Consider the following 27,695-nt stretch of genomic DNA (forward strand, 5'->3'; position numbering starts at 1 on the left):
TTTATGAACCATTTTTCATCTTTATACACAAATTTGTACCCAAATGAACATCTGGGTCAGAAACACACAAATGTGTGTTAAAGTGAACTTCTTACTGGCTCCTAAAAGTGAATTGTAGACTAATCCTAACCCTAAAATACATCTTTTGGAAGTCCATAAAGACTTAATTTAGTGTCTGCCCTCTGCATTTAGATTTTAGCTGCTTCTTTAGGGAATTTGTCTGATTTAATTTCCTCAAATCCAAAGCTTCGAGGTCATTGAAGCACACGCACCAGCGGTCAAAGCCTCTGAGTGGCGCTAATGAGGCGATCTCTTCTGTGTAGCGCCGCCGCTTCACACGAAGAAGAGCATTCACTAAACCACCGCCACATTATGGCACGGTTATTATGCTCTCACGCCGTATTTCATTTTCTGTGTATAATTATTATGCTGTTAAGTACCGGAACTATCTGTAATGTTGGTAAGTGAGCTTTGAGCGAATTAAATATCAGTAAAAACAGTCAATGTGAATCCCAAAACAAAGTTAGCTACGTTAGCTGGATAACTGTTAGCAAACATCTTGTTGCCATGGAGAGGCACAGCTTGACCGTACACTTAAGACATGTAAATTAATGATGTATTAAAAACACAATGAGTATTTAAATAAGCCATTATATTCAAAACGCAACAGTACAAATATACATACACAAATGCATATTTGTAGGCAATATGAATGTATGATTATTTCAGTGTTTCAGCCTGCGTTTATTCTGGCATCGGGTCCGAGAGTTTCATCCTTTCTGGTTGGAAACTTGTCTGGCATTTCCTTCAGCCTCAGTGCCGTTTCATCCTCGAATGCAACAGGTGGACAATTTTTCAAATCATGTCGATGCTATAATAACTGCATTTTAACTGCTATGAACAAATATATGTGTTTCAGAATCTAGTGTTTGGGCATCAAAGTTGTGTTTAAATACCCAGAAATGCTGTTATGATGTTCTATTCATAAATAATTCTCTCTTTTTTTTAGGACCCTTTAGTTTTCCATGTCTTTTTTTCATGAATCAAAAGTGACATTAGGTCTGGCTTTACTTTAGGCTTCATGTGCTATGTATGTTTATTCATTTTGCCGACACCTTTAGTAACTGTATAAAAATGTTAACTTTAATGAATGTTTTCTTTGTGAACGTCTTCAGGGAGCATCCCATTATCGTCCTGTAGGCTGGTTTCTCAAACACACTGGAATCTTTCAAATGAATTAATTGGGAAGGTGAGTTGATCCCGCCGCATCAATGGTAGGTTTATGTAGTATTTTGAGGGGCAACAATTAAATTTCTGTCTTCATTTTGATTAGGAGTTAGAATCAGCAACATGGACAATTGTGGACAACATGGAAAGAATTTACAGCAGTAAACAAGCATCAGCACAGCAAGCAATTAGCTTGTAAAATCCCCGTTGAAATATAAGGAAAATGAAATCTGTGTTATTAACCTTTATTCCAGACAACCTGTCATTAAGCAGGGTGTGATGATCACCTACGCATCACATTTTTGTGCATGACTGAAATTCACCCATTGTTTTCTTGTTTAGCCTTGTCAGGCAAATAGTTTAAACATAGTTTTATATGAGCTGCAGAACATGTCCAGGGCAAGTTTAGTGGTCTTTTAGGGGATAACTTAACCAACTAATTTCTCGTTTTGCTTTCCATTTCACCTCGGCACAGGTGTCGGCATTATTTCTACACAAGTTTAAATTACAGTACCCTAGTTCCTTTTTCTGGTAATTTCCACTGATGTGATGTGTCACTTTCTTGTAAGTTGCTGCAGTAAGAAAGCATCTTCCTAGAATAAATGTGACTGTTCCACCATCTGAAGTCAGGAAGCGCAAAGATGCATTAAGTTGATCAAAATGGATGGTTAAGAGATTTACAATGTTATAAAAAGTTTCTATTTCTCATTTCTTTTGAATTTTCAAATAATCAATGAATCGTGATTTAAAAAAAAAAGGTTACACATTTTCTACAAAAATAATATGTCGCACAACAATTTTTTTAACATTGATTATAATAAGAAATGTTCCTTGAGCAGAAAAACAGCATATTAGAGTGATTTCTGAAGGATCACGTAAGACTGAAGTGATGCTGAAAATTCAGCTTTGTGATCACAGAAATAAATTAAAATAAAAGGAAATACAATATTTCACAATATTACTGTTTTTACAGTATCGTTGTTCAAATAAATGCTGTTTTGGTGAGAAGGGACTTCTTTTAATAAACATTTTAAAAATCGTACCAACTCCAAACTTTTCAATGGTGTGAATGTACATTTTTCACAGTTCTTAGACGATACACTTAAACGGACCAGTAGTATGAATTCAATAAATATCTTGTCATGCAAGATATTTAATGAGATGGCTTTATTATAACATCCAAAAGACAGGGTAGTAAAATTATTCATAATACTTTTCCTTTTAAATGACACTTATTATACTTATTATACTGTAGTATTTGCTTCAGCTCAAATCATGGAATGGATCTGAAAAAAAAAAAAAAAGGTTTATCTATTGTTCTTATAAAATCTAGATGTCACCATAATTCATCCGGTTGATTTCTGCTGTAAACTTGATGGGAATATCCCTGACATTCTAGTTTGACAAACTGCAATGACATAACACAAAATTGTCGTAGGTGTTTTGAATCATGATTATTTAGCGAATCACCTCAAGCAGAATCCTGAGCAGTAACTGTACATTTTTACTGCTTGGTTTCCTTAATGTATAAATCAATGTTTTTTTTATCACACTAAATGACATTCATTATTGTTTTGTTGAAACCTCTGCCCTAGGCTGTGCCTGAGAACACACCTAAACCAAAAAGTCTTCAGTGTCACGTTTTTCTTCAGAAAGCATTCTAATATGCTGATTTGCTGTTCAAGAAACATTTCTGACTATTATTGCTTAATATTTCTGTTATAATATTTTTACAGTTATTTTCAGGATTCCTTTATTAATAGCATGTTCAAAAGAAAAACTTTTATATAAAATAAATACAAATATTTTGCAATATAAATGTCTCCACTGTCACTATTTTTAATTTAATGCATCTTTTCTGAAAAAAATGTATGTATTTAAAAAAATGAGACAATACACCTTCCATACTGGTGTGTTGCACTACTGAACACCATTATATTCTCTCTTTTGCTTATTAATATATCAGAATGCCATGCTGGTGCGACTGAGTCTAAACCGCAGTCTGCAGATGTGTGGGAATGAAACATCTGTCCCGGACTGCTGTCTGGAGCCGCTGTGTCTCCAGGAGACTCTCCTCGTGTCTGCATGCGTGGATGAAACTCCCAAAGCCTCACTCATTATACAGACCCAGATTTATGCCCAGATCGTACCCAACAAACCCCCGTCTGGTTAGTGTCTGATTTCATGGAACTGAATATGAAGTGCTGCAGTACATCCTAGTGGTTTTTACTACTGTGCTACTACCATTGTTGTTGTTGAAATATGTACAGTATTATTGGAGTACCATGAAATATACCTTTGAGTTCCTATCACTGAAACATTCACATCTGCATTAATTTAGCAGAAGTAAACTTACAAATAAGGAACACTACGAGCAGTAGAGCATTGCTTTAGGAACAGCAAGGTCATGGTTTCAGTTTCCATGTCATGTATTTTCCTTGAATGCAATGTAATTCACTTTAATACCATAATTTATACCATGGTGCCACTATACTATTTCATAGAGCAGTCATTATACTTTAATGCTCGTATACGATATAAAATAATGCCTTTTGTGTGTGTTTTATTTATTTGCAGAAAATAAAACCATCATTCCCAACCAAGTGTTTGAGCCTCTTGGCCGCTGCCCATGTGATGTTTCCCCAGGCCAGTGTGACATACGCTGCTGTTGTGACCAGGTAATAATTAAAGCATAGACAGCTGAATATCTGTTTTTAATATATTAGTCCTTTTCATTGGCATTCTGTGGTTTACTCTTTGCTAAGCCCCACATTAATGATCAGTCCTATATAAACATTGCATACGAACAAAATGGGCATAGAAATGTGCGTACGCCATTTTTTTCATGCACTTATCTTGGATTTATAAAAAAGAAAACTTATAAAATACTGTATGTGCACACTGTACAGATGCTTTTGACTGTGCATACACACACTTTTTCATGGAGAGAGAACATTTTTAGACTCTGTTCAACTCATTTTGATACATTTACTCTCATTAATGGAGATAAGCACTGAAATTATAGAAAGTCATTACGCAGAAGTTAAACCCAAATTCTATGAATTTAGACGCATTTATAGTGAATGCGCTTGAACACTTTTCCTGTGGCTGTTCTAATCACAGCAAAGAGTACAAAAAGTGCACAGTAATACATCTTTTAAACTAAACTGCAGATCTCATGTTATGAGAAAATATAAATATTTAGTGAGAACAATGATCAATAATGCACACTTATGGTGTGTGGACACTGCTGCATTCGCTGGTCAAACAGTCTATTGTCCGGTTTGGATATGTCCAATTATAATAGATTACAGTACAACTGCAGCTGCACGGAGGTTGCTGTCATGTGTAGGCATCTCCACAACATTATGAAAAATACCACTGAATTTGAAGAATACAACTTAATGAAAATGGTAAGATTTACGCGTTTCCTTTTTAAAATGTCAGTGACGTGCTGAGTCAATTGTATTTACACTGGCCTATCGGTTTTCACTCAAAAGAGCTAAAAGATGTTCACCTTAACTGCATAAATGTAATTTGATTTGAATTGTTTAAAACAACTGAAACATCTGATAACCATTTTTTGTTTTTATGGATATTTTTGATATAAACATAACAAGGACATTGGATGATTTTTAGCAATAAAAAATAGGCTAATGTATGGCACAAATGGCATTTATAGTCATATTTACTTGTCACTTGACAGTGTTAAAAATGGTAAATGCATGGAAATGATATGCAAATGAGGTTATGTATAGTAAAACTAGGCATTGTAAGCTCCATAAATGGTGATTTTGGGGAGGAGACGGGGTGGAGATACACGTACGCACAGTCGTACCACTGACTTTAATTTATAAAGGGATTTTTGCGTAGGTTCTGTATTTTGTGCGTACAAACACTTTAAGGATGAAATCTAAGGAGAGTTTTATAGGCCCCTGGTTTAGCAGCATTTACTGCATAGTTTAATAATCTTATTTAAAAAAATTACTTGCTGTGTCTCAATTCATTAGAATAATATCCCAAAAAAATAATTCATTTTATGTGCACATTTTACAAAAAAAGCATGCTGTTCAAGGCAATCTATGATTCATTTCAATGGGATGTTTCATTACATTTACATTTAATCATTTAGCAGACGTTTTTATCCAAAGCGACTTACAAATGAGGACAATAGAAGCAATCAGACAAACAGGAGAGCAACAGTATACAAGTGCTGTAACAAATCATAGTTACACAATAAATATTTCATAAAGCTGATCTGAGTGGCAAATATTAACATGGGGAATCTGGAAGTCTTAAGGTTTTCTATCTATGAGAGGTTGTTTTGTTTTTCAGGACTGTACTCAAGAAGTTCTGGGGTTGTTTGCGACTCAGTGTCTTCCTGGACCTTTCGGGGGAAGTTTCAGTCCTGTTCCAGAGTATCAGTGCTCAGCTCAGTCTTCTGAAAATGACCCTGATTGGTTCCCCTTCCTCTGTGTCTCCTCCCCCTCGGACAACAACCCCTTTTTGGGACTTTTCTACTATGGTGGGACAGTGTAAGGAGAGGAAGTTTTGTTTATGACTAAATTCATTTCTTATTACACTTACTGAAAAATGTACAAAAGTTTTGGGTCAGTACAGTTTCTGCTCACCAACGCTTTATTTTTTAATCAAAATACATTGATATTGTGATTTTTATTATTATTATTATTATTATTATTTGAAATAATGCTTCTCTGTTTTATATTTAAAATTGTAACTAATTCCTGTGAGGACAAAGCAGCTGAATTTACAGCAGTTATTACTCCAGTCTTCAGTGTCACATGATCCTTCAGAAATCATTTTAATATGCTGGTTTAGTGCTCCACAAACATTTCTTGTGATTCATCAGGATTCTTTGATGAACAGAATGCATATAATGCATAAAATTCATTCTTGCTAAATAAAATACCAATTTCTTAAAAAAAAAAAAAAAAAAAGACTGATCCCAAAATGTTTGGTGATTTTCTACATTTGCATGTGTTTTTACAGCTCTCCGAAGCCTAGTCCATCATTCCAAGCCCTGCAGATGACGGCTCCTGTACCTCCCATTAACTACCGCCAGGGGGATCCAATGTTCACAACGGATGACCAGTACTTCACCATCCCACAGGTCTGATGCAGCAACATTGCTAGTACATGTATTTATTTATATGAGTGTGCACATTCATGTATGTGATATGAATATTAATCCCAGTTGTCTTGTGAGCAGAACTCTGGACTGGGCCAGTGTGCGGAAAATGCTCCAGTGGCATTTTTGGAAAACTTTGAGTCTCAGTGCGTGAGGAGTCTACAGTCCTGTCAAGCACCACCTGACGACCTGAGAGTGGATATTAAAGATGGATTGGGAGGTATAGATACAGTATCACAGTTTTCTTTCCTATCCTCCTTTTATTATCACAACCAGACACAAAAACATCAACCACAGATTACAATGTGATACATTATACCATCAGTACCAACTATTCTTATTGGTACTGTAATAACTCAAGGTTCAAATGTATTTACAAAGGTTTTGCAAAAAGGTGCATGAAATTCCTGAACCTACATAATCTAAAAAGTATTGGTATATGATAAAATATTCTGAAGAGAAAAAAAAATCTAATATCACATTACGCAATTTAGCAGAGTTTTGAAATGCAACACTACGCTTTTAAGGGATAGTGTGGTTATAGCCTACCCTCAGTAATATGCTGTAGATAGGTAAATAGAGCTGAAGACTATTGATTGTATTATTGTCTTTCTGTGCATTCATGCAAATATGCATATGTGTGACTGTTCATATGCTTGCATACGTTCCAGGTATCGTCACAGTCACTGTTATGGACGAAATGGCCGATGACCTCAGATTATTTCTGGCAAATTCTCGTGAGCCTATATCTGGTCAGTTGCATGAACATTTCCAGCAGTCATTTATTTAATATTACATCTAAATATTAGAATTATATAACCGTTGTTCATTGATATCACTCTCAAGTCCATGAGTTCGCCTACCAATGGTATGAGAGGAGCAACTTTCACTCTCAACCAAACTAACTTTACTAGCCAGTCAGAATGTTTTGCTCTTATAAACAGGATACACACATAATAGTATCCAATTGCAGAGTCATAGCCCTGATGAATGGAGAAGCGCGACAAAAAGCTGCAAGGCGCAATGGTCAAAGATATGATATTAAAATATTAAAATGTAATGGATTTAAACATTGTTTAATCATGCTGTAAAGTGTGCCGTTGGCGCCCTCTGCAGGTATTTGTTTTAATACGTAATGGACTTTAGTTGTTAATGTTCATATTATGTATAGGCATATTATATTATGCATTTTAACGGTGTTGTTCAATACAATCATGTAATTTCTTGATTTTGATATTTTATTTGAACCAGTTATTTTTGCCCCATCGTTAGTTTATATATAAAGTCATACTAAAGCCTGGTTTTCACTTAGGTCTGTTTGTGTTACTAAAACATATCAGATTACTCAGTTGTCAAAATAATCAGAAGTTACAACCCTAGATTAGTTTAAATATTTTATAATTGTAACTGCATTGTTTTACTTTTTGTAATTAAAACACAAACATTTTGTCATTGAAAATTTCGGAAAAATAGTATTAAAATATATCAGTCATGTTCTAGTGAACCAAGTATCTGTATTTTGTCTCATCTTGTGAGCTAAGTGTATTGTCACACCCCTAGTGTCGATAAGTGGTGATATAGCTCATCATTTAGCTTATAATTTTCCAAGAATATGACACAGCTTTCATACTTCAGGTCAACCATATATTCATGAAAAGGAAAATCAGTTTGATTAAAGAAAGCAATAACTGTGCCATAGTATCCTTTCTAATGTGAAAGTTGCCTGCCACAGTCATTGCATTGCATTGCTACCCCGCCCCCCGAAAAAAAGTTCAGGCTCAGGATTTTTTTTTTTTTTGCTTTAACCCCCAAACTATTTTTTTTTTACTGGAGTAAAAAACGTGTGGAATGTTTTATAAAAAAACAAAAAAAACAAACAATGGATCACGTGACACTGAAGACTGGAGTAATGATGCTGAAAATTCAGCCTTGCATTACATAGTAAATTATACTTTAAATGTAGTTAAATAGAAAACAATTATTTTAAATAATACTATTTTACTATTTTACTCTATGTGATGAAATAAATCCAGTCTTGGTGATCTTTAAAAGATCCCAAACCTTTGAATGGTTATAATAATACAGAAAGTATTACTATCATTTCTCTTTTAGAACCATTGTTGTCAAGACTGACATGAAGTGTAAAGTTGGAAAACTTTTCATTGTGTAATTATTATTGTTATTGTTTTTTAAGCACCACAACAGTGTGGTAATGTTGTTGTGGCCTTGCGTTACACTCTTTACTGGAGAGAGAACGGCCTCACTGAAATTACTGTGACACGGACGTCTGTGAACATCACTGTACCTGGTGAGTCTCACAATATGACACACCTCTGCACTGCACTGCACTGTTTTCTTATGCACTTCCTAACATTTTTCTCTCTTTCTCTTTTGCATCCTGTCTAGTATCTTTGACCAGAAGATACTCCGCAGTGTTTGTGAATGCAAATGAAACATCTCAGTCGATTTCTGGCAGTCCAGGTTAAAGGAACTCCCATGATTCATCAGTGCTAAGGAACAATGATTTATCATGCATTACACTTTTTCCCCTAATGTTTGGACAGGTTACCAGGTGAAGACGCCAGTGATTGGTGGTATTTTGGTCTCTAATACAGAAGATATACTGAGAGCCCAGATCAATCTCTGGCAACCAGGTAGTGCAGCTAATGCATATTCATCTATATTAAACGACTACCCAAAAAGACCTTAGTTTGATCCTGTGCTGTGTCCTCCACAGGTGGAGATGGCCTGTGCTCCTCTGCTGAACTGAGACCAGCTCTGTTTGGGATCAACTCCACATCAGGCTGTATGATTCCTGCGAGTTTGCTGAATATGAAGCAGTGCAGTCAGTTGAGGTGAGTAACACTGCTGAAGAGTTTTGAGCACAATACAGTAGGTTCCTGTAGACCAGTTTCATCCGAAAAGGCTTTTTTTTTGTGTGTGGTTTCACAGAGAAACAGTGCGTGGTATCCTTGCTGGATTAGTGCCTGCTACACTCGTCTCCACAACAGGAAAACCAAACTTTTCCAACCTATCAGACTGGGTCAATATTACTAGTGAGCACTGCATCGTACAGTTATCTGTGATATGTATAATATATCAAACTGTTTTAGAGTCTAGTTATACTTTGCCTTATAAAATGTGTAGTTGCAGCTTTCATTTTTGGTCTGGCTGAACATTGCCGGTCAAATTTTTTGGAATAATTTTTTAAAAAGCATTTTCATTTACATACACACCAAATCTGCATTTATTTGATCAAACCTATGTAAAGTATTTTTTTTTTCATATAATTTGAAGCATAATTTAATCCTGTGTTACAAAGCTGACTCCGGTCTTTAGTGTCACAATATCTTTGAGAAATGCTGATTTGGTGTTCATTTGTTACAAGTTATTATAGGTGTTCACTGTTCAATTATTATTGTTTTTTATTATTATTATTATTATTATTATCAGTGTAGAAAACTGTTTTTGTGACATAGTATTTTTGCAGAAACTGTGATGGATTTTTTTTAGGAGGAATAGAAATTTCAGAAGATAAGAGCCTTTATTGTCATCTTTGATCAAATTAATGTGTTTTTGCTGTATGAAAGAATTCATTTCTTTAAAACAAAAATCTTACCCCAAAATTTTAAAACAATTCTTGCTCTTATATTTCAGCTTCAGTGCAGAACTCCAGTCAGCCAGCAGAGAACAGCACTGGAGAGTGCTCAGCTGTTCCCACACACCTCCACATCCACGTGTGGAGCGGCATCATGGGAAGTGTGCAGGGTGTGCCACAGTCGTTCATCCAGGCAGTGGAGATTAGGTACAGGACTGCTTCCTGATAGCTTTTCATTCATGTTCGAGCGTGATGTCTGGATGCATATACAGACTTTTGATAGTTTAAGAATGTTCTGTTTTGCATTCACTCTTTTTCCAATTTTCAGTTTTATAGAAACAACATGGAGGATAGATTGTGGTATGGGCAGGGTGAACCCGTGTTTAAACCCAGAGCTAATGCAAAATTTCCCTGTGACCTCGTTTGTGACCTTTACTGATAATCCTCTTATTAAACAACCCCCTAGATCCAGGTGGGTCCTACACACACACACACACACACATATAAGTCAGAATACTGTATAGATGCAGTTCCATTTTAATTTCTAAATGTATTTATGTTTACAGTTTGAATTTAACTCTGAAGGTTTATTGGGGTATCTTCTCTTCTCTGCTGCAGGTTCAGTATTAACTTCACCGAGTTTGACTGTGACAGGAACGATGTTTGCTGGCCCGAGCTGGCTTTTCCTCTCACAAGATACTATACTGGTGAGGGCTTGGGCTTCTCATGGTTACTAATAGAATGAGACAGAAATAACCTTAAAAACTCTGTTCTGTTGAAAGAGTCAGCAATACTTAATGTACTATATATATTTTTTTTCTATGTATTGGAGTCTGTGCTGAAGTTATAGCACATTTTTAAAATAAGTTATCGCTCACGTTTTGGTATAGTTTTGTGAAATATGAAGCACTAACAGTAGTCTCCTGCAGTGGGACATGCTAGACCTCATCTACAACTACTTTAAACATAATTTTTGTGTAGGCAGTTGTTATGAGCTCATATTTGGGGACAACAAAATATTTATGCTTTCAAAATGTAATTATTCACACTGCAGAAGTGTTTAGGTGAGCTGCACAGCACCTAATCATACAGTTTCCCTTTCACAAAAAAATAATAATAATAATACATTTTAACCTTTAACCTTTATTCGGTCTTAAATTATGAATTTGACATTTTTTCTTTTCCTGCAGGTGAGCCATATTCCCAGGCTCTGGCTAAAGGTCTCATTCTAGTGTTCTTCTTCATTGCTGCGTCTGTTTTAGGAACTCCATGGAGACAAATCAGACAGGCATGGAATAGTGCTCCATTGTGAAAGAAATCAATGATCTATCAAATAGAATTTGAAATGCAGTTGTAAATAGGTGTAAAGATACTATTTATTTTCCTTTTCTGGTTCGTACATTTTTTTTAAAAATTATTTATTATGTTTTGAAAGCTTTTGTAGGTCACATTTATTATGTACAAAGAACTTTTGGATTTGTTTTTTTTTTGCAAAATAAAAAAAATGTATACATTTCATATGTAAACACAATGTTTTGTTTCTTACTCTCCTATATATGTAACAAACTATCATATATAATAATAGTAACTAATGATGATAATAATAATAATAGCAACAAAAACATTTTTATAATATCATTATTTGTATAAGAAAAACACTATTTAGTTTCATACATTATGATATATGTAACAAACTATCACATAATGATAATTGTTATTATTATTATATTGTTTTCTCCACTAATATATTTAACAAACTATCACTATATTGTAACTAATAATAAAAATAAGCAACAAAAATCATATTATTGTTGTTATTGTTTGTAAAAACAATGTTTTGTTACTCCCACTACTATACATGTAACAATCTATTATATATATAATAATAATAGTAACTAATAATAATTGCAGAAATAATACTAATAATTATAAAACAATTACATGTATCCTACTATATATGTAACAAACTATTGCATATATTATCATTTTTATTTGGTTTCTTCAACTAAATTGTAACAAGCAATCACTATATAGAACTAATAATAATAACGGCAACAGTATAATAATTTTTTTTAATATTATTCTTTGTATTGTATTATATGTAAAAGCATTGTCTTGTTTTTTTCACTAGAGTAATTATAACAAATAATAATAATAATAGCTAATAATAATAATCCACTAAAATATATGTAGCAAACAATCACATATAATACGAATTCTAATGATAACAATAATAGTAACTAATAATAATTGCAGCAATAAATATTAACAATTGTAATAAAACAATTACATGTATTATACTATATATGTAACAAACTGAAAATATTATTATTATTATTTTTATACACTTATGTAAAAAACAATCACTATATAGAACTTATAATAAAAGCAACAATAATATTTTTAAATCTTTTTTTTTTGTATTGATCATATGTAAAAGCATTGTTTCTTCCACTACTGTATTTCCCATCACTATTAGCGGCACTCGTGTGTTCTTTAGATAAACATGTAAACTAAATAAAGAGTATTACAGTAATTTCCATTACTGTATCATAACAAAATAAAATAGTAGCTAATAATAATAATCCACTAAAATAATATATGTAGCAAACTATCAAATATACAAATACTACAAATACTACTACTTATAATAATGATAATAATTACATAACACACATATGTGATAGATTATGCATTAATTTCATAAACCGTGTAATATGAATGATTGGTCCCACAGCGCCCCCAGCGGTAGAGAGACGCAGCGCAGTTAATGGGAGGGACATGAAACATCACCGAGTTCGCACTCTCTCTCTGAGTCCAGCTAATTCTTTAGACAGTTATTCCTGAAGTACTTGAGGCGACATGAGCGGAAGAGTTGGAGATCTGAGCGCGAAACAAGCCGAAGCTTTGGCCCAGGTGAATTATTATTATTTTATTTCTCTCATGTAGAGTATGTCGTGGATTGAATTGCTCCGGGTTTTTGGACTGAAACATTCTCCCGGTCAGAGAGGCCACACACTCACCCACCGCAGATGAAAACAGATGAATAACTCTCGTTCTGAATGCAGAATCAATAAACTACTCATAAGAGTACAAAAGTGTTAGTTAATCGCTCTTTTGCTGAGTTGTGTAAATTGTGTAACTGCTCAATTTTGCAGTGTTACCAGCACGTGAGTAGATGTTCCTCACGGATGTGCGCAACTTCTCACTGTGACGCTGCGTAATTATTCATCTGTTTTTTTTTTTTAAGTTTCGAGAGAATGTTAAGGATATTCTACCCCAGTGCCCATCCCAGAGTGACCACTTCCTGCTCCGATGGCTGAGAGGTGAGCTACTTCACTCACATTCGTAACGCACTATGAACAATTAGTAGGTTAAATATACATTTTCTGCTTAAGAGAGAAACTCCCTCTTTTCTTTACTAATATATACATTATATATATATATATATATATATATATATATATAAATATGTATATATATATATATATTTTTTTTTTTTGAGAACAGTCTTAAGTCTCTGTTGCATAGATATCAATATTATGACAGGCAATGATAAGCTTAATTAATGTAAAAGAATGTGATTGTGGAAGGACTCTATTAATCTATAATAACAACTATTAAATCAAATCTTCTAAACCGATACTGCCTAAAGAAAAGAATGATAAAATTCATAGAAAAACTAAATACAATTCATTAAATAGAACCATATAGAATTATATTATATATAGAGTCGAATCTTACAGAACGATTTGGCATATATAATATATAATGACATAGATTCTAGAAAGAGATGACATGTCCTGTCCTGACTCAGTATTAATCAGTCTAATCGGATTAATGCTGCGTGTATCTCTGTAGTCAGGAACGGCGAGGACGATTTCTGAGAGTCCTGGAACTCCCGATACACGATAGATTAGGCCTTCACACGTTGTTATGGTTTGAAATGTTCTAAATTGTAAGTTATTTGAATCTTTATAGCTATTTTATTTAGAGGTAGGAAGTGCACACTGAAAAAGAAGGTTTAGGGATTTTAGTTAAGTTTAATATTTAAGTTCCTCTAAGTTTATCTTTTTATCTTTAATTGTTTGCAAAATGTATATCCACTGTAAAAAATAATCCGTAAAATATACGGTGAAAGATTGGCAGCTGTGGTTGCCAGAATTATACTGTAAAAAATATGGTAACACCGTTTTAGGTTTAACAGTTTTACCTTAAATGTACAGTTTAATACCGTAATTTAACTGATATAATATTAATATACCAACTTATTGAAGTACTGAAATCTGTTTTGTACCTTTGTAATACACTGGTAACCACCAAAAGCAGGTGGTGAAAGTCACATGATGAAACAAAGCCCATCACAAGCAGCTTTTAAATAATAAGATGCATAGAAGGTGCAGTGTCATTCACACAAGCGCTAAACACCATCATGGTGAGACTCATTAAACTGAAATATGCAATAAACATTCATTTAACAACATTATATGTAACATACAACCCTAATAAACATAACAGATAAGAAAAAATAAGAAGAAACATAGTTATTTCAAAGAAAAAACATCAAATTCAAACAAAATTTGAAATGCAACGCAGAGAATTCTGGAATTTTACAGGAAATTACCGTTAACCATTTAACAGGATTGTACTGTTGCATTTTCACAGTTTTTTTACAGTGTACTATAAAATTACATGTAAAGTAACCGTATATACACCGTATATAGTAAGGGGATTTACCGTAAACCATTTAACAGGTTTTTACTGTAGCATTTTTAAAGTGTTTTACCGTTAAAATTTTTTTACAGTGTGGTCTCTAAACTTTTAGCTGACCCTCTAGAGTGGCGTTTGGATACCTTGTTGGCAGCTTTACAGAGGCTTACAAAGGCTGTTTTGTGTTTCTGAATGCAGCCAGTCTTCTAGGCACCAGACAGTGACTTGCAGCACTGATTCTATGCAGGGCTACTGATGGAATGGTTTAATTAATTAGTATATTCATGTAAACAGTGATGCCATCTAGCATGCATGAAGGAAGCTCCAGAATGTCATTAATCGTAACTCTGAATGTTTTTCTTTAAGTGATCTGGGTCACATGTACTTCTGCATTCCAGTATTATAATTTTGTGCTGCGTTCGAGACTGTTGACACATGCACATTTCGTTAATAAAGGCTGTAGCACCTCACAAAAGTGTTGATAAGATAAACACCCGATTGTGAAACACGTCATTGAGGTCTGCAGTGATGTGATATGAGTTCCCTGAATGCACGGGTAATGTTACTGTAGTTCATGCGTTTACATTCATGCATACATACTGTTCAAAGGTTTAGGATCAGTAAGTTTTATTTATTTATCTTTTTTGTAGGAAATTAACACTTTTTGTTAAGCATGGATGCTTAAATTGAGACTTTATTTTATAGCTAAAACAAATTTCTATTTCATGTAAGAATGCTGAAAAAAGGACTGTATGCCCGTTTCCACAAAAAAATTATTAAGCAGCAATAATAAGACATGTTTCTTGAGCAGCATATCAGCATATTAGAATGATTCCTGAAGGATCATGTGACACTGAAGACTGGTGTAATGATGCTGAAAATTCAGCTGCGCATCACAATAATTACAGTTGAAAACAGTTATTTTAATTTGTAATGATATTTCACAATATTACAGTTTATAGTACTGTATTTTTGATCAAATAAACAGCCTTTTTGACTTCTTTTAAAAACCATGTGAAATGCTGACTACTTCTTTAAATGAATGAATGAACTGGCTTTTGAGTGGTAGTGTATGTAACCTGCTAAATAAGTCAAATGTCACTTTTATTTTTGCATATACTAATAGGAAGTTATGCAAAGCATTAACCTCGATGTGCGTAACTCGTCCTGCGCTATTTGTGCAACAAACACAAGCATTATCTGTTACCTTTTCCAAGCGATTAGACACATTGGCTTAATTGTGGACAATAAAATAGGTGAAAAAAAGCTCACGGACTCACTGAAGCCTTATCTAGTGACCAGAATCTCATAGAGATATCAAGAAACTTGGGGTTGAGCCAGTAAGCAAACACCTAGCAACCATCCAGAACACACTGGCAACCGCATTAGAGACATTCTAGAAAAAACAACACCAACACGTCCGGGCAACAACCGAAATCATTGTGATAACATAATGGCGGTGATTTCTGCAAAGACAAATTCACATTTTCTTCAGATATAAACATACTATGAATACAAAAAATAGACTTTGTTTGATCTATTTTTACATGGAATTAGTTTTTTAAGTTTGTCTTTGTTGCTGCTGATAAATAACTAAAGTACTAACTAAATCTGGTTAGTTTGATTAATGATGTATTTAAGAAGAGAAGGCACTGTATCCGCTGTTAAAAGTCTTCATTATAAAGCGGTTGACATATCTGTTCCACTAACCACTGAACGCTTATGTCGGCTGTGTCACATAATCTGCTTTATGAGTATTATATACTTACGTATGACTCCATGTCTGACTAATTCTGAGTCAGTTGTGTCTCTAGGCCAGTCAAGTACAGACAAGTGTGATTTAGATGACAATAAAACTCATCCACTGACTTTTCAAGACTGTGGAACTGAAATTGGGTTGGGTTGAAGTTGTAATGAATGTAATATTTGTTTGAGGATAGGCTTTTCCCTCCAAAATATGCCTATCTACATGGGAATATGCTGAAGGTCAGCACACTGTGACCTTACTAGTCTACTCCAGGGTCTGCAAACTTTCCTTCTTTTCAACTGAACAGTTAATCTGTTACCAAGTAGTGACTTTCAGTGACTCGAGGTGTCCATGTGCAGGTTATCTTGACTGAGTTAAGAAAGATGCATGAAAGCTTGTCTTGCAGGCTAAGGATATTAAGGAAAGTCATGTGCACAGCATGTTTGCTCTTTATACTGTGAGTGTGCCAGTTTATCAATTTTGTATTTGATTTTGTCTGTGTACTAGTCTTGTGGTTAAAGATAAGGCTGGAAACTAATGGTTTGTAGGTTCGAACCCTGCAAGACACTTAAATCTTCCTGTAACAAATTAGTTGTAATAGATGGAAAACTGTTACATTTAGTCTTTGTTCTCTCCATTTTTTTTATACTTATCTTTTTTTTTGCAACTTGTCTTTCTTGTTTTACAGCAAGAAATTTCAATCTTCAGAAAGCGGAGGCCATGCTGCGCAAGGTATCATACAAACTTACTATTTGATTGAGTTTTTCAATATTCACACAATATTCACAAAGTTTCAAAGGGATCAGTAAGATTCTGTTTTTAAAGAAGGTTATGTTCACCAAGGTGGAAAAATAATGAATGTATATATAAGAACATTTCTGTCAATCTCTGCATTCATTAATTGTGATGAATTTGGGTGTGACTGACCTTCACAAAGCCATGCTTCATGTCAGCATTGGTGTACATTACCTAAAGGCTTTAAATGAGATGTTGAATAACTGTATGTAATATGATCTCACTAATATTAGGCCCCGGTTACACCTGGTGAAACACTTGTGATCAGTTTATAGCTGTGTGTTGATAAAGCTCAAATCAATGTTTTATATAGAAGTCTCGTATGTTCACCAAGGCTGCATTTATTTGATCAAAATACGGTAAAAAGAGCAGTATTGTGAAATAGAATTAAAATTGAACTAATTGTAATTAAAAAAATAATTTATTACTGTGATGCAAAGCTGAAGTTTACATTGCGATTACAGCGTGATCATTCTGTGCTATTGGGTGTGCAAAGTGCTGTTTGCTTTCCCACTGTGTGAGTGATGCTTCTGTAGTCCATGGGTTTTTTATTACAGACCTTTTGCTCACCATCTCGTTGTATCTCTGAACTCTGTTACCAGTATCCACTGAACCTCGGGTCAAAGCACAGCAGTATCTAACTAACACACGGAGACTCATGGCGGCAAATTATGTTGATAATGTTGAACATTTGCTCAATCCTGATCATGTAAAAACACCTTTAGGGCAAAAACACAAGCATGTTTTTAATCATGTGTTGTTTTTCATGTACAGCACATGGAATTTCGGAAACACATGAAAGTTGACACCATCCTTACAGAGTGGCAGCTGCCAGAGGTATGATGCATTTGTTTTGGTATGAAAGAACACATGTATTTCATATATAACATTATATATATATTTGTTGTTCAAATTTTGGATCAGTTACAATGTATTATTTAAAAATACTGTCATTAGAATTCTGTCAACTGTCAATAAAAATACTGAAATACTGTCAAAACAGTATTTTTAGTGAATAGCATTTTTTAAAGTTATTATATATAAACTTTTAATAATAATAATAATACATTATTATCTATTTACTGTTTTAATATAGTTTATAGTTATAATAGTTGTAATATAGTTTTTTCTTTATTGGTACAGCTTTTCAGTGTCACATGATCCTTCCGAAATCATTCTAAAATGCTGATTTGCTGCTACAAAAACTGGTATCATTATTAATATCAAAAATGTAAATGTTAGATATTTTTATTCTTTTCAATATAAGCGTTTGCAATTGATTAAAAGATGCAATTTGAATTGACGTTTAAGTACATTAATCCATAAAACAGGCATGTTTTGTTTTTGACCTCAAGAATAGAACCGGTGGTTTTTGCCACTGTACCTTTAAAGGGATAGTTCACTCAAAAAAAGCAATTTTCATCATTTACTCACCCTCATGTTGTTTCAAACCTGTATGAGTTTCTTTCTTCTGTTGAACACAAAATAAGATATTTTAAAGGATTTGATGGTGGCCATTGACTTCCATAGCATTAAAAAAAACACTAGAAGTCAATGGTTAGGTTTGGTTTCCAATATTGAATCTCATACAGGTTTGGAACAACATGCCAGTGTCATTTTTGGGTGAACTCTCCCAAGACTTCTGTGCATAAGATCTCTATTATGATGAAATGACTTACCTGCCCACTCTCATTATATAATTGGTTATTTCTTAATGAACCATTTTTGTAGGTTAATAGATTTCAGTAAGTATATTATGTACACAGAGTGGGAAATGATTTTTTTAATGTTTATGTTGAGTATATACAACCTCTCCCCATTTAAGAGATTAGTTTTGTGATTTACTCTTGATGCTTATTTTTGTGCTCAGGTGATAGAGAAGTATCTGTCTGGAGGGATGTGTGGCCATGACCGTGAAGGGTGCCCGGTCTGGTATGATGTCGTCGGACCTTTGGACCCTAAGGGTATGATGCATTCGGCGTCCAAGCAGGACTTAATCAAGTCTAAAGTCAGAGACTGTGAGATGCTGCAGAAAGAGTGCGACCTACAGAGTGAACGGGTAAGTGTGCAGCTGGGAAAAAGCCGTGAGGAATAGATTTGGGAGAAAACTTAGCAAGTGATTGTAAAAGCATCCAAATCTATTTTTTCCTCCTTATAAAATGCTTAAACCATCACCATGTCCCTTTAGGGGCTTTGTACAATTGCAAAATATGACAAAATATTTACATTATAATTTGTCATGCAGCTCTATACTGTATATAAAGAATATTGAAATGAAAACGGTCAAAATAAAACAAACAATGAAATATTTGATCTTTAACTGCATGCCATGTGAGCATTAACCAACATCAAAATATGCCATCAAAATAACCAGCTGTAAATATGCAAATATGTAGTTAAATTATTGAAACGCTATCATAAATTCTCAGAGTGTACTATGTAGTGTACTACATCCAGTGAGAAACCCTAAACATCCTTCAGACTGAAGGTCTGGAATACATGGCTGCTTTCATTGGCCAAGGCCTGCCCATCAGGCCGTTTGACTGACATGTCAAAACAACCAATCACAGTTCGTTTTGTTCATCGTCACGTTTTGAGGCGTGGAAATGTCGCCACAATAACAGAACGGGGTGTAAAACTCTCGAACATATTTTAAAGATTCTATGCCATGAACTATAATTATTTCACATACTTTTGAAAATCCAGCGTTTAGTTGATCTCGATAAGCACTCGTCGTCACAGTTGTAAACATGACGGATTTCTTATTTCGTGAGGGAGTTTGGCATCACTGTATCTTTGTTTCCAGGCAAAACATTAAAGAACGAGACACACACGTCTTGTGGAAATCCTGTAGTTCAACCAATTTAACTTTGACACTCCTAAAGTGTTTCCACTTTTGTGTCTCATATGCATCCGACATTGGTTTACCCAACGGTCCGTGGAGACTATTCTGAACAAAACGAACTGACACAAATCATGTAGTTTATTCTAGACTTATGAATTTTTACTTTCACCAAAGAATAAGGTTAAAATGAATCATATCATGGTTTTATGCATATTTAATAGTTTATGTCTGTCTGTTTTCTCTTTCTTCTCTCCCAGTTGGGTAGAAACATTGAGTCCATTACTATGGTGTATGACTGTGAAGGTCTGGGAATGAAGCACTTGTATAAGCCTGCTATAGAGACTTATGGAGAGGTGTGTGATTTTTATTATTATATTAATAGTATATTGTTTGGTTCTTTCAGTTGCATTAGACTCATATTTATGTCTTTAATGTTTTTTCATAGATTCTCACAATGTTTGAAGATAACTATCCAGAGGGACTCAAGAGGTTACTTGTCATTAAAGGTCAGTAGTATTTTCTAAACTCATTCCAAAGTTAGTAATTTGGAATATTTTCACAGTTAGGAGTTATTTAATAATCAAAACATATTTTGTAGTCACTGTGATACACTGGTTTTGAAATATCTGAATCTCAAGACTGTTTCTGTTGCAGCACCCAAACTGTTTCCTGTGGCGTACAATCTGGTGAAACATTTTTTGAGTGAGGACACTCGCCGGAAGGTCGTCGTACTGGGATGTAAGCAAACACACATTTCTTACTGCACTAATGTCTTTTCAGGGACCCTACGCAGTATGGAATTTGATTTTAGTCATTTCTAGGTCCGGAGAAGATTGGAAAAAAGAAAATAGAAGAATACCAAAAAATTTGTGTTTCTAGACCGTTGCCCCCATTCTGTGTTATAAAATTGGAAATTTCTAAAAATAAATGTATCATACAAGCAGTGTGTTTTTCATGTTGCTTTAATTTCCTAAAGGAATATTCTTGGTGTACATATTGATTGTGTGCATACAGTATGTTTGAGGTTCTGTCGGTTACTTTTTTACACAATATTTGCTCCGAATTCTTAAACAATAGAAACAGAAAGGCTGTGTGTAGTTTTTAGAATTGATGCTTGCAGGAACAGACCAAACCAGTCAGATTATTGTACAATGCTTATGCCATTCAGACAAACTGTCATTGTCAGTTTTCTGTCGTCTTAGCAAACTGGCAGGAGGTTTTACAGAAATACATCGACCCTGAGGAGCTCCCAGCGTACTATGGAGGCAAACTGACCGACCCTGATGGTGACCCCAGATGTAGAACTTGGGTGAGTAAAAAACAAAGGGCACACATCTTTCTGATTGACATTGACTTGCTAACGAGCTCATGTTCAGGTGTAACCAAAAGTACCCTTGATCTTTTGACATATGAAAAATAATAAGAGGTCATTGTACTATAAAAACATCCTGTAAGTTTCAGAACTCAAACCTTTCTCGTCTAAAAACAACTTAAATTGAATGTACGACTCTATGATGTAATAGTGTGAATAAGCACCGCCTCCTCAGAAAAAGATCAATGCCTGCTTCGACCTCACTGCCGGTTTAGCCCCGCCCACCGATTTGCACACATAGTGTGAATAATGAGAAAGGCAAATGCAGGTCTGCACAGAAACCAAACGTGGATTTGTTTACAAACAAGGCACAATTTGATGTTGGATTTTCAGAAAGATTGAAACTGAAAGATGGTGCTATGCCGACTATTTTGGATCCGAGATAACATTATTAGTGGCCCTCAAAGAACGGTACAAAATAAAAGCAGTTCATGGCCCCTTTTTAGAAGTTTTTTCTTGTAATCGCAACTCTGGATCTTCATATGGGGATACAGTCTTGCTGTTAAACCACTGAAATGTAAATGTGAGAGACAAGATCACAGTTTCATGACAACTGGCATCACAAAGTTTCACTTGCTTGTAGGGCTGCACGATTATGACAAAAAAATTTGAATTATTGATTATTCCCTTAAAACTCTAATTGCGATTATTAATTATGATTATCACAATTTACATTGAATGATGTTTATACCATTGTTTGATTCAACTGCATGCCATATTTTTATACGAAAATAAGCTGAAAACACTGTAACTGAAAAACTTTTAGTGCTTTTCTATAAGTATTAAGCTTCAAATGTCAACTATACATCAGATTGGTTTCTTCTTTAAATTATAAAAAAGTAAATATATGAATGTTATTATAATGTTATACTAAAACTAAAATTAAAATAATTAGAAAAGCCATTAAGATAACACATAGAAAGAAAAAACGCATCTTAAGTATGCAGAATAAAATAAGTGAACTTTGAACAATTATCATTCAGATTTTATTATTGTTTTTGTATTATTTAATAATATATTGACATCAGCGTTTGTCTTGACATGCTTTCCACTTCAGTTTATGAAACAATGACATGAAGTTTTTCAGTCATGTTTTTCACACTCTGTGATGCTTAGTTTAACATCTTCAATTTTGCATATTTGCCTAATTAGTTCAAACCTATAGGAGCTTGCCATTATACCAACATAATTTAGCCATACCAGGAAATATAGTATAAGAACATAGTCAACCTGTTGCCTCTGAGAGCCTGCTTATAGATATATTTTTAGTGTCCCAAAGCAACAGATGAGTGAAATAGTTATTTTTTTTTATTTTTATCTATATCGGTTTATGCTTGCACAACATTTCAAACTTCATTATGATACGCTTGATGTCGTGTGGTGTAATCTGGACAAGAGCCCTTTGGATTGCTCCACTGGTTATTGCATAGGCTGATTACTCAGTTGATCAGCTGGCAAGGTTGCAGATTTGGAGTACATGCCATGACTAATCTTCCCCTCCAATCTGTCTAAGCATTGTGGATATGATTGGTTATGATGTGAAGAGCAAAGGGCTGTTATGACAGCAGCACTGGCACTTAAAAAGCACCCTGTCGAACTGACATAAAGTACATATTTTACCCTCTGGTATTCCTCACTTAGTGGTCACACTTGTGCCACTTATAAGTCAAAACATTATAATTGTATCTTTTTTAATTGTACTTGTACTTGTTCTTTTTGTGTGTTCATATGACAAGTGCCACACAAATCACCAAGTTCTGTAGCATTCCGATAACTTATTTTTTTTTTTTAATGTATACATGACCAATGACCACTAGGTGGTTACATTTCTATTTCCAAAAATAATTCTGTGCCAGTGCATACTAGTGATGTGCGGGTCGGAGTCTTTTTCAACCCGCGGGTCCCGCTTTTATGAAATTATTTGGCCTGCCCCAGCCCATCCCGCAAATAAAGTAAAATTTCTGAGACTACCTGCGCATCGGGGACATCACGCAAGTTACGTTGCTATGTAGACCTTCGTATTGTAACCTCATCAAAGAACCTAATAAATTATGAAATTAGATATTCCAAATATTTATTATAGGTTATAGGGAATTGCATGCAACATACATGGATTTAAAAAAAAAAAATTTAATGACCCGCCCCACAAATAAAGTGCCAATTTATATACCCTCCCTGACCCGCGGGTTACCCGCAGGGTCCGCAGGTTATGAGATGATCCGCGCATCACTAGTGTACGCGTAGGGTTTAAAACTTAAATCACATTCATAGTTCTGAACTGAGGCGTTTTGTGTCTGTATGTAGATACACAGGTAAAGCTGCTGCCCCCTTCAGGAGTGGATGTGCTAAAAAGACCTCAGAAGACCTTTGGGAACATTCAAAGTGGAAGGATATTTAGTTACAAATATTTGCAAAACTGTAATCCTTGGAATCTTTGTTGGACTGTGATATAGCACAAGTCAAATAAATGTTTTTTTTTTTTCTTTTTTTGTCGGTGTTTAAGGCTAGAGAGCTGAAGATAGAATTGATTTTTTTAGTTTTAAAGACCGTTAGAGTGCTTGTTTTCCCTCTGGTGTGACACATGGACGCCAATTTCCTTAGCTATTAAAACTGTAATTAAGTCTAAAGAAAACCAGAGCACTTCCTTCATGGGAAAATCACTAAAGGGGAATGGATGCAAGTCCACAAGAAAGATCGGTTTGTACTAATGAGCACAGATGGAGTCATTAAATGTTTGAATGACATGTTGACATGTCTTTACACAAGGATGTTTTATGGAATGAGTAATAAGATTGTGTCTAAATCCCAATTCACATCCAAACAAAAATATGTGCTTTTGAGTATTTAAAGAGAATCTATGTGAGTGTTAGCATCTAAATTTATTCCTATAATGTTTTTAGCAGCCATTTCTCAAGTCTTCAGTATTTGATGTTCAAGAAACATGTCTTATTATTATAAAAGTTGAAAACAGTTGTGCTGCTTAATATTTTTGTGGAAACCGATGCATTTTAGCATTCTTTGATGAATTGAAAGATTTTTTTTTTTTTTTCGTTTAATTGAAATAGAAACTATTTTACTGTTTCGGAAATCATAACATACTTTATTACTGTCGATTTTGATTAGTTTAATGTTAAATCAAAGTCATCTAGGCTAACATAGAACGTATAGTATGTGAATTGGGATGTTGAGTCATTTAATATGCACAACAATTTTTAAAGTGTCTACATTTGTTTCTGTGTATGAAGATAATAACGTGCATGAAAGTGCATCATTTTGAGTGACGCACCCTTTCTCAAACATCATCTTTATATTTGAGTCTGTGACTCCAGACGACGTAACCTTAACTCTTTATAAAGTGTCTGATGTTAATGTCGTCAAGATGTTTGTTTTCTTATTGTATTTAATAACAATTTAACCTCCTATTTCAGTATGTTATTTGATTTTGAGCTTTTGAAAATAAATGAACATGAACACATCAGCAGGCTGTGATCTTCCAGTCTCTTAAATGTTACATGTAAAGGCAGTTTGTCTTCCTAATTAAAAGCCACTTTAATTTGGGCTCCTTTCCTGTCTGTTTTTTTTTTTTTTCATAAAATGCTTTACTAACCTTAAAATGTCAGGCTTTTTTTCTTTTGCACTCACGATGCTTCTGTAAGTTTCATCCTCCTTTGTCTTTTTTTCTTCTTCTTCAATTCTGATTATTACCAACTTTTCTCAGCCAAGCGTGTTTTTTTTCTTCTTTTCAGATTACTTTCGGATCAGAGATTCCCAAGACCTACTATGTTCGAGACTCCATTAAAGTGGACTATGAACAGTCTGTGACTATTGGCCGTGGCTCATCTCATCAGGTGGAATATGAGCTACTTGCACCAAACTGTGCGCTAAGGTTAGCAATCAGAGGAAACACAATACATGTTATTTCTAATATTTTCTAATACAACACAAAAACACTTTCTGAAACTGGTAATAGACATGGGGGTTTGCTATGAAGCAGTCACGACCGTGTTACGACCGCTAGGGGTCAGCCGTAACAGGAAAAGGAAGAACGTCTCTAAACCAGAGAGATGTTGAATAAAAAATTATTTATTTACAAGTTGGGGCTTAGCATCAGGGGCAATCCAGGCCAAAATAACAAACAAAAATCCTCTTTTTTAACCCTCTACACTTCCTAAATCAAAATTAAAGAAACCAAAAGAAATAAAATATTCAACTTACCTGACTCCCTAAACCCAAAACAATGTGAAAAGTGACATCAAAATAAAATGGCGTCTAACCCCCTATGTCCCTCAACTTAACAAAAACTAAGATTAACAAAATGTTTACAAGATATATATACACGAGTTAACAGCAAACAATTTACAATCAGAATCCAAAATCGTGGTCAATCAGGCTTAGGTCAAGTTAACCGGGAATATCACAGAATTTAGGCAAAGAAAAAAAAAACAATACAATATAATTATCACAGAACTCCATCGCAATCTTATACACCAACACACTATCTCTCTGGTAAGACACTCAAAAATTCTAACAAACAACAATAACAAGGCAAACGGCAAATTATCAAATCATACACAATGGCACAATCATGGCCCCGATTGAGTGTTTGGGGCAGTTCTTATATCTGGATCAGGTGAAGAGGAGAACCAATCACAGCCTCCAATAAATGATCTCCAGGAACCGCCCATCTGAAACAAACATACACATAGAGAACACAAGAGGGCAGAATGGAAACAACCAACAAATGACTTTGGCTCATAACAGTGATCGTGACATCAAAGGTGCTGTAAACAGTTTCTTTTTGAAAAACTATGCATAAAACTTATGTGTCAAACTAGCTAACCAGCAACACTCTCTGTATGGGACGTGCATTTGGGTTTGCTAACATTGGTTTGGAAAGGCCTGGGTTTGGAGATGATTTTACAGTTTAATTGGATTTAGATTGACAAAACATTAAAAAGCAACTTTCAGGATTGAACATGAGCATTAAAGGGGACATAAACTGAGAAACCAAAATTCCATTGATCTTAACGTCTCAAGTTTCAGAACTCAAAACTTTGTCATTAGTCTAAAAACAGGTTATATTGAAGGCAGTCTGCCAAAACGCTCTACTCTATGATGTAATAGTGTGGATAAGCACCGCCTCCGCAGAAGATCAACACCTGCTTCTACATCACGGCCTGTTAAGCCCCACCCACTGATTCATGTATGCAGTGTTTATGAGCGAGTGGTTTATTCGTTTTTGACCTAAATCACAGCTGCGTCCATCTATGAGGAATGTCGTTTAGTTTAGTTTATTAATTTATAATAACGTGAACAGTCTCCTTTCATGAAAAGAGCAGCTTTAGCCTCTATGGCTAATTTGCAGCTGTAGTCCCCGCCCAGTTGCTAATAGGCACACAGCAAATAAATACATTACAATTATATTCATATTTACAGCATAGCTAGACAAGAAGGAGTTAGATATACAAGCAAAGTGGCACAAGCATAGACAAGCAAGCACAGATTGCAAAAGCATAAAAGCAGTTCAAGCAATAAAACAGTACAAATCGACACAAAGAATTATCACACAGAGGCCACATTGTAGCACATACAGGACATAACATTGAGGCAGGCAGCAGATATCGATCGCTCTATTAGCTTCACATCGCAAGAACTCAGTTTATGTGTGACTCTCTACTCTCTTCTTCAGATGGCAGTTCACCTGTGATGGTGCTGATGTAGGTTTCGGTGTCTATAGGAAGAAGAAGATGGGAGAGTGGATGAAGGCCAGTGAAATGGAGGAAATTGTGCCAAATGAGCGTTACAACGCCCACCTGGTACCCGAGGACGGATCCCTCACCTGCCCAGAACCAGGAGTGTGTAAGTACAGACTCAACAGGCTTTATTTCTCATCACCACTTCAGCATTAAACGTGCATCTGGATTTACTGAATTTTGTTTTATTCAGACGTTCTGCGATTTGACAACACGTACAGTATCTTCCAGTCCAAAACGGTCAGCTTCACAGTGGACGTTCTCCTACCAAGTCAAGTCAACCAATCAGAACGTTAGAAATTGTGGCAATAAGTTGAGATTATGAAACAGTTTGGAAACTCTTGCTCTGAAGCATAACAAACTTATATCTTCTACAGTATCTCTTCTGTAGTATAAAAGGAAAATATTATAATAATGCTGTTCTCGAAAAGGAGAGTATGTACTTTAATTGAACTGACTAATCACTGCATTAAAATGGTGGGATGAAATTTAGTCTTCA

The 27,695-nt window shown here is 34.7% G+C and overlaps 2 protein-coding genes across 2 annotated transcripts; both read left to right on the plus strand.

Moving 5' to 3' along the window:
* The first annotated feature begins 283 nt into the window (after positions 1-283).
* On the plus strand, positions 284-11,489 carry tctn2 (tectonic family member 2). Its single transcript, XM_059549614.1, has 18 exons — positions 284-460; positions 730-843; positions 1,176-1,249; positions 3,194-3,395; positions 3,805-3,905; positions 5,563-5,762; positions 6,238-6,358; positions 6,458-6,596; positions 7,048-7,128; positions 8,571-8,684; positions 8,783-8,857; positions 8,941-9,030; positions 9,114-9,231; positions 9,329-9,432; positions 10,034-10,181; positions 10,303-10,446; positions 10,593-10,681; positions 11,165-11,489. Exons 1-18 carry the CDS (start codon positions 301-303, stop codon positions 11,284-11,286), a joined length of 2,196 nt encoding a protein of 731 aa, XP_059405597.1. The 5' UTR covers positions 284-300; the 3' UTR covers positions 11,287-11,489.
* A 1,279-nt stretch (positions 11,490-12,768) lies between these two features.
* Positions 12,769-27,670, plus strand: LOC132140711 (SEC14-like protein 2). The gene is made up of 12 exons (XM_059549615.1): positions 12,769-12,890; positions 13,225-13,300; positions 17,120-17,163; positions 18,001-18,063; positions 19,097-19,285; positions 20,329-20,424; positions 20,517-20,577; positions 20,726-20,809; positions 21,274-21,380; positions 25,190-25,329; positions 27,133-27,302; positions 27,390-27,670. The coding sequence occupies exons 1-12, from the start codon at positions 12,837-12,839 to the stop codon at positions 27,491-27,493; spliced, it is 1,188 nt and encodes a 395-aa protein (XP_059405598.1). The 5' UTR covers positions 12,769-12,836; the 3' UTR covers positions 27,494-27,670.
* The last annotated feature ends 25 nt before the right edge of the window (positions 27,671-27,695 follow it).

This window comes from Carassius carassius, chromosome 5 (genome assembly GCF_963082965.1).
Source record: "Carassius carassius chromosome 5, fCarCar2.1, whole genome shotgun sequence".
Classification (NCBI taxonomy): Eukaryota; Metazoa; Chordata; class Actinopteri; order Cypriniformes; family Cyprinidae; genus Carassius; species Carassius carassius.

Bases quoted from the DNA above. Each gene is read 5' to 3' on its own strand.
- LOC132140711 (XM_059549615.1), top strand. From the start codon at position 12,837: ATGAGCGGAAGAGTTGGAGATCTGAGCGCGAAACAAGCCGAAGCTTTG. The intron at 12,891-13,224 runs GTGAATTATTAT...TTTTTTTTTAAG, and splicing joins AAGCCGAAGCTTTGGCCCAG to TTTCGAGAGAATGTTAAGGA. The intron at 19,286-20,328 runs GTAAGTGTGCAG...CTTCTCTCCCAG, and splicing joins GCGACCTACAGAGTGAACGG to TTGGGTAGAAACATTGAGTC.
- tctn2 (XM_059549614.1), top strand. From the start codon at position 301: ATGAGGCGATCTCTTCTGTGTAGCGCCGCCGCTTCACACGAAGAAGAG. The intron at 3,906-5,562 runs GTAATAATTAAA...TTTGTTTTTCAG, and splicing joins TACGCTGCTGTTGTGACCAG to GACTGTACTCAAGAAGTTCT. The intron at 6,597-7,047 runs GTATAGATACAG...CATACGTTCCAG, and splicing joins TATTAAAGATGGATTGGGAG to GTATCGTCACAGTCACTGTT.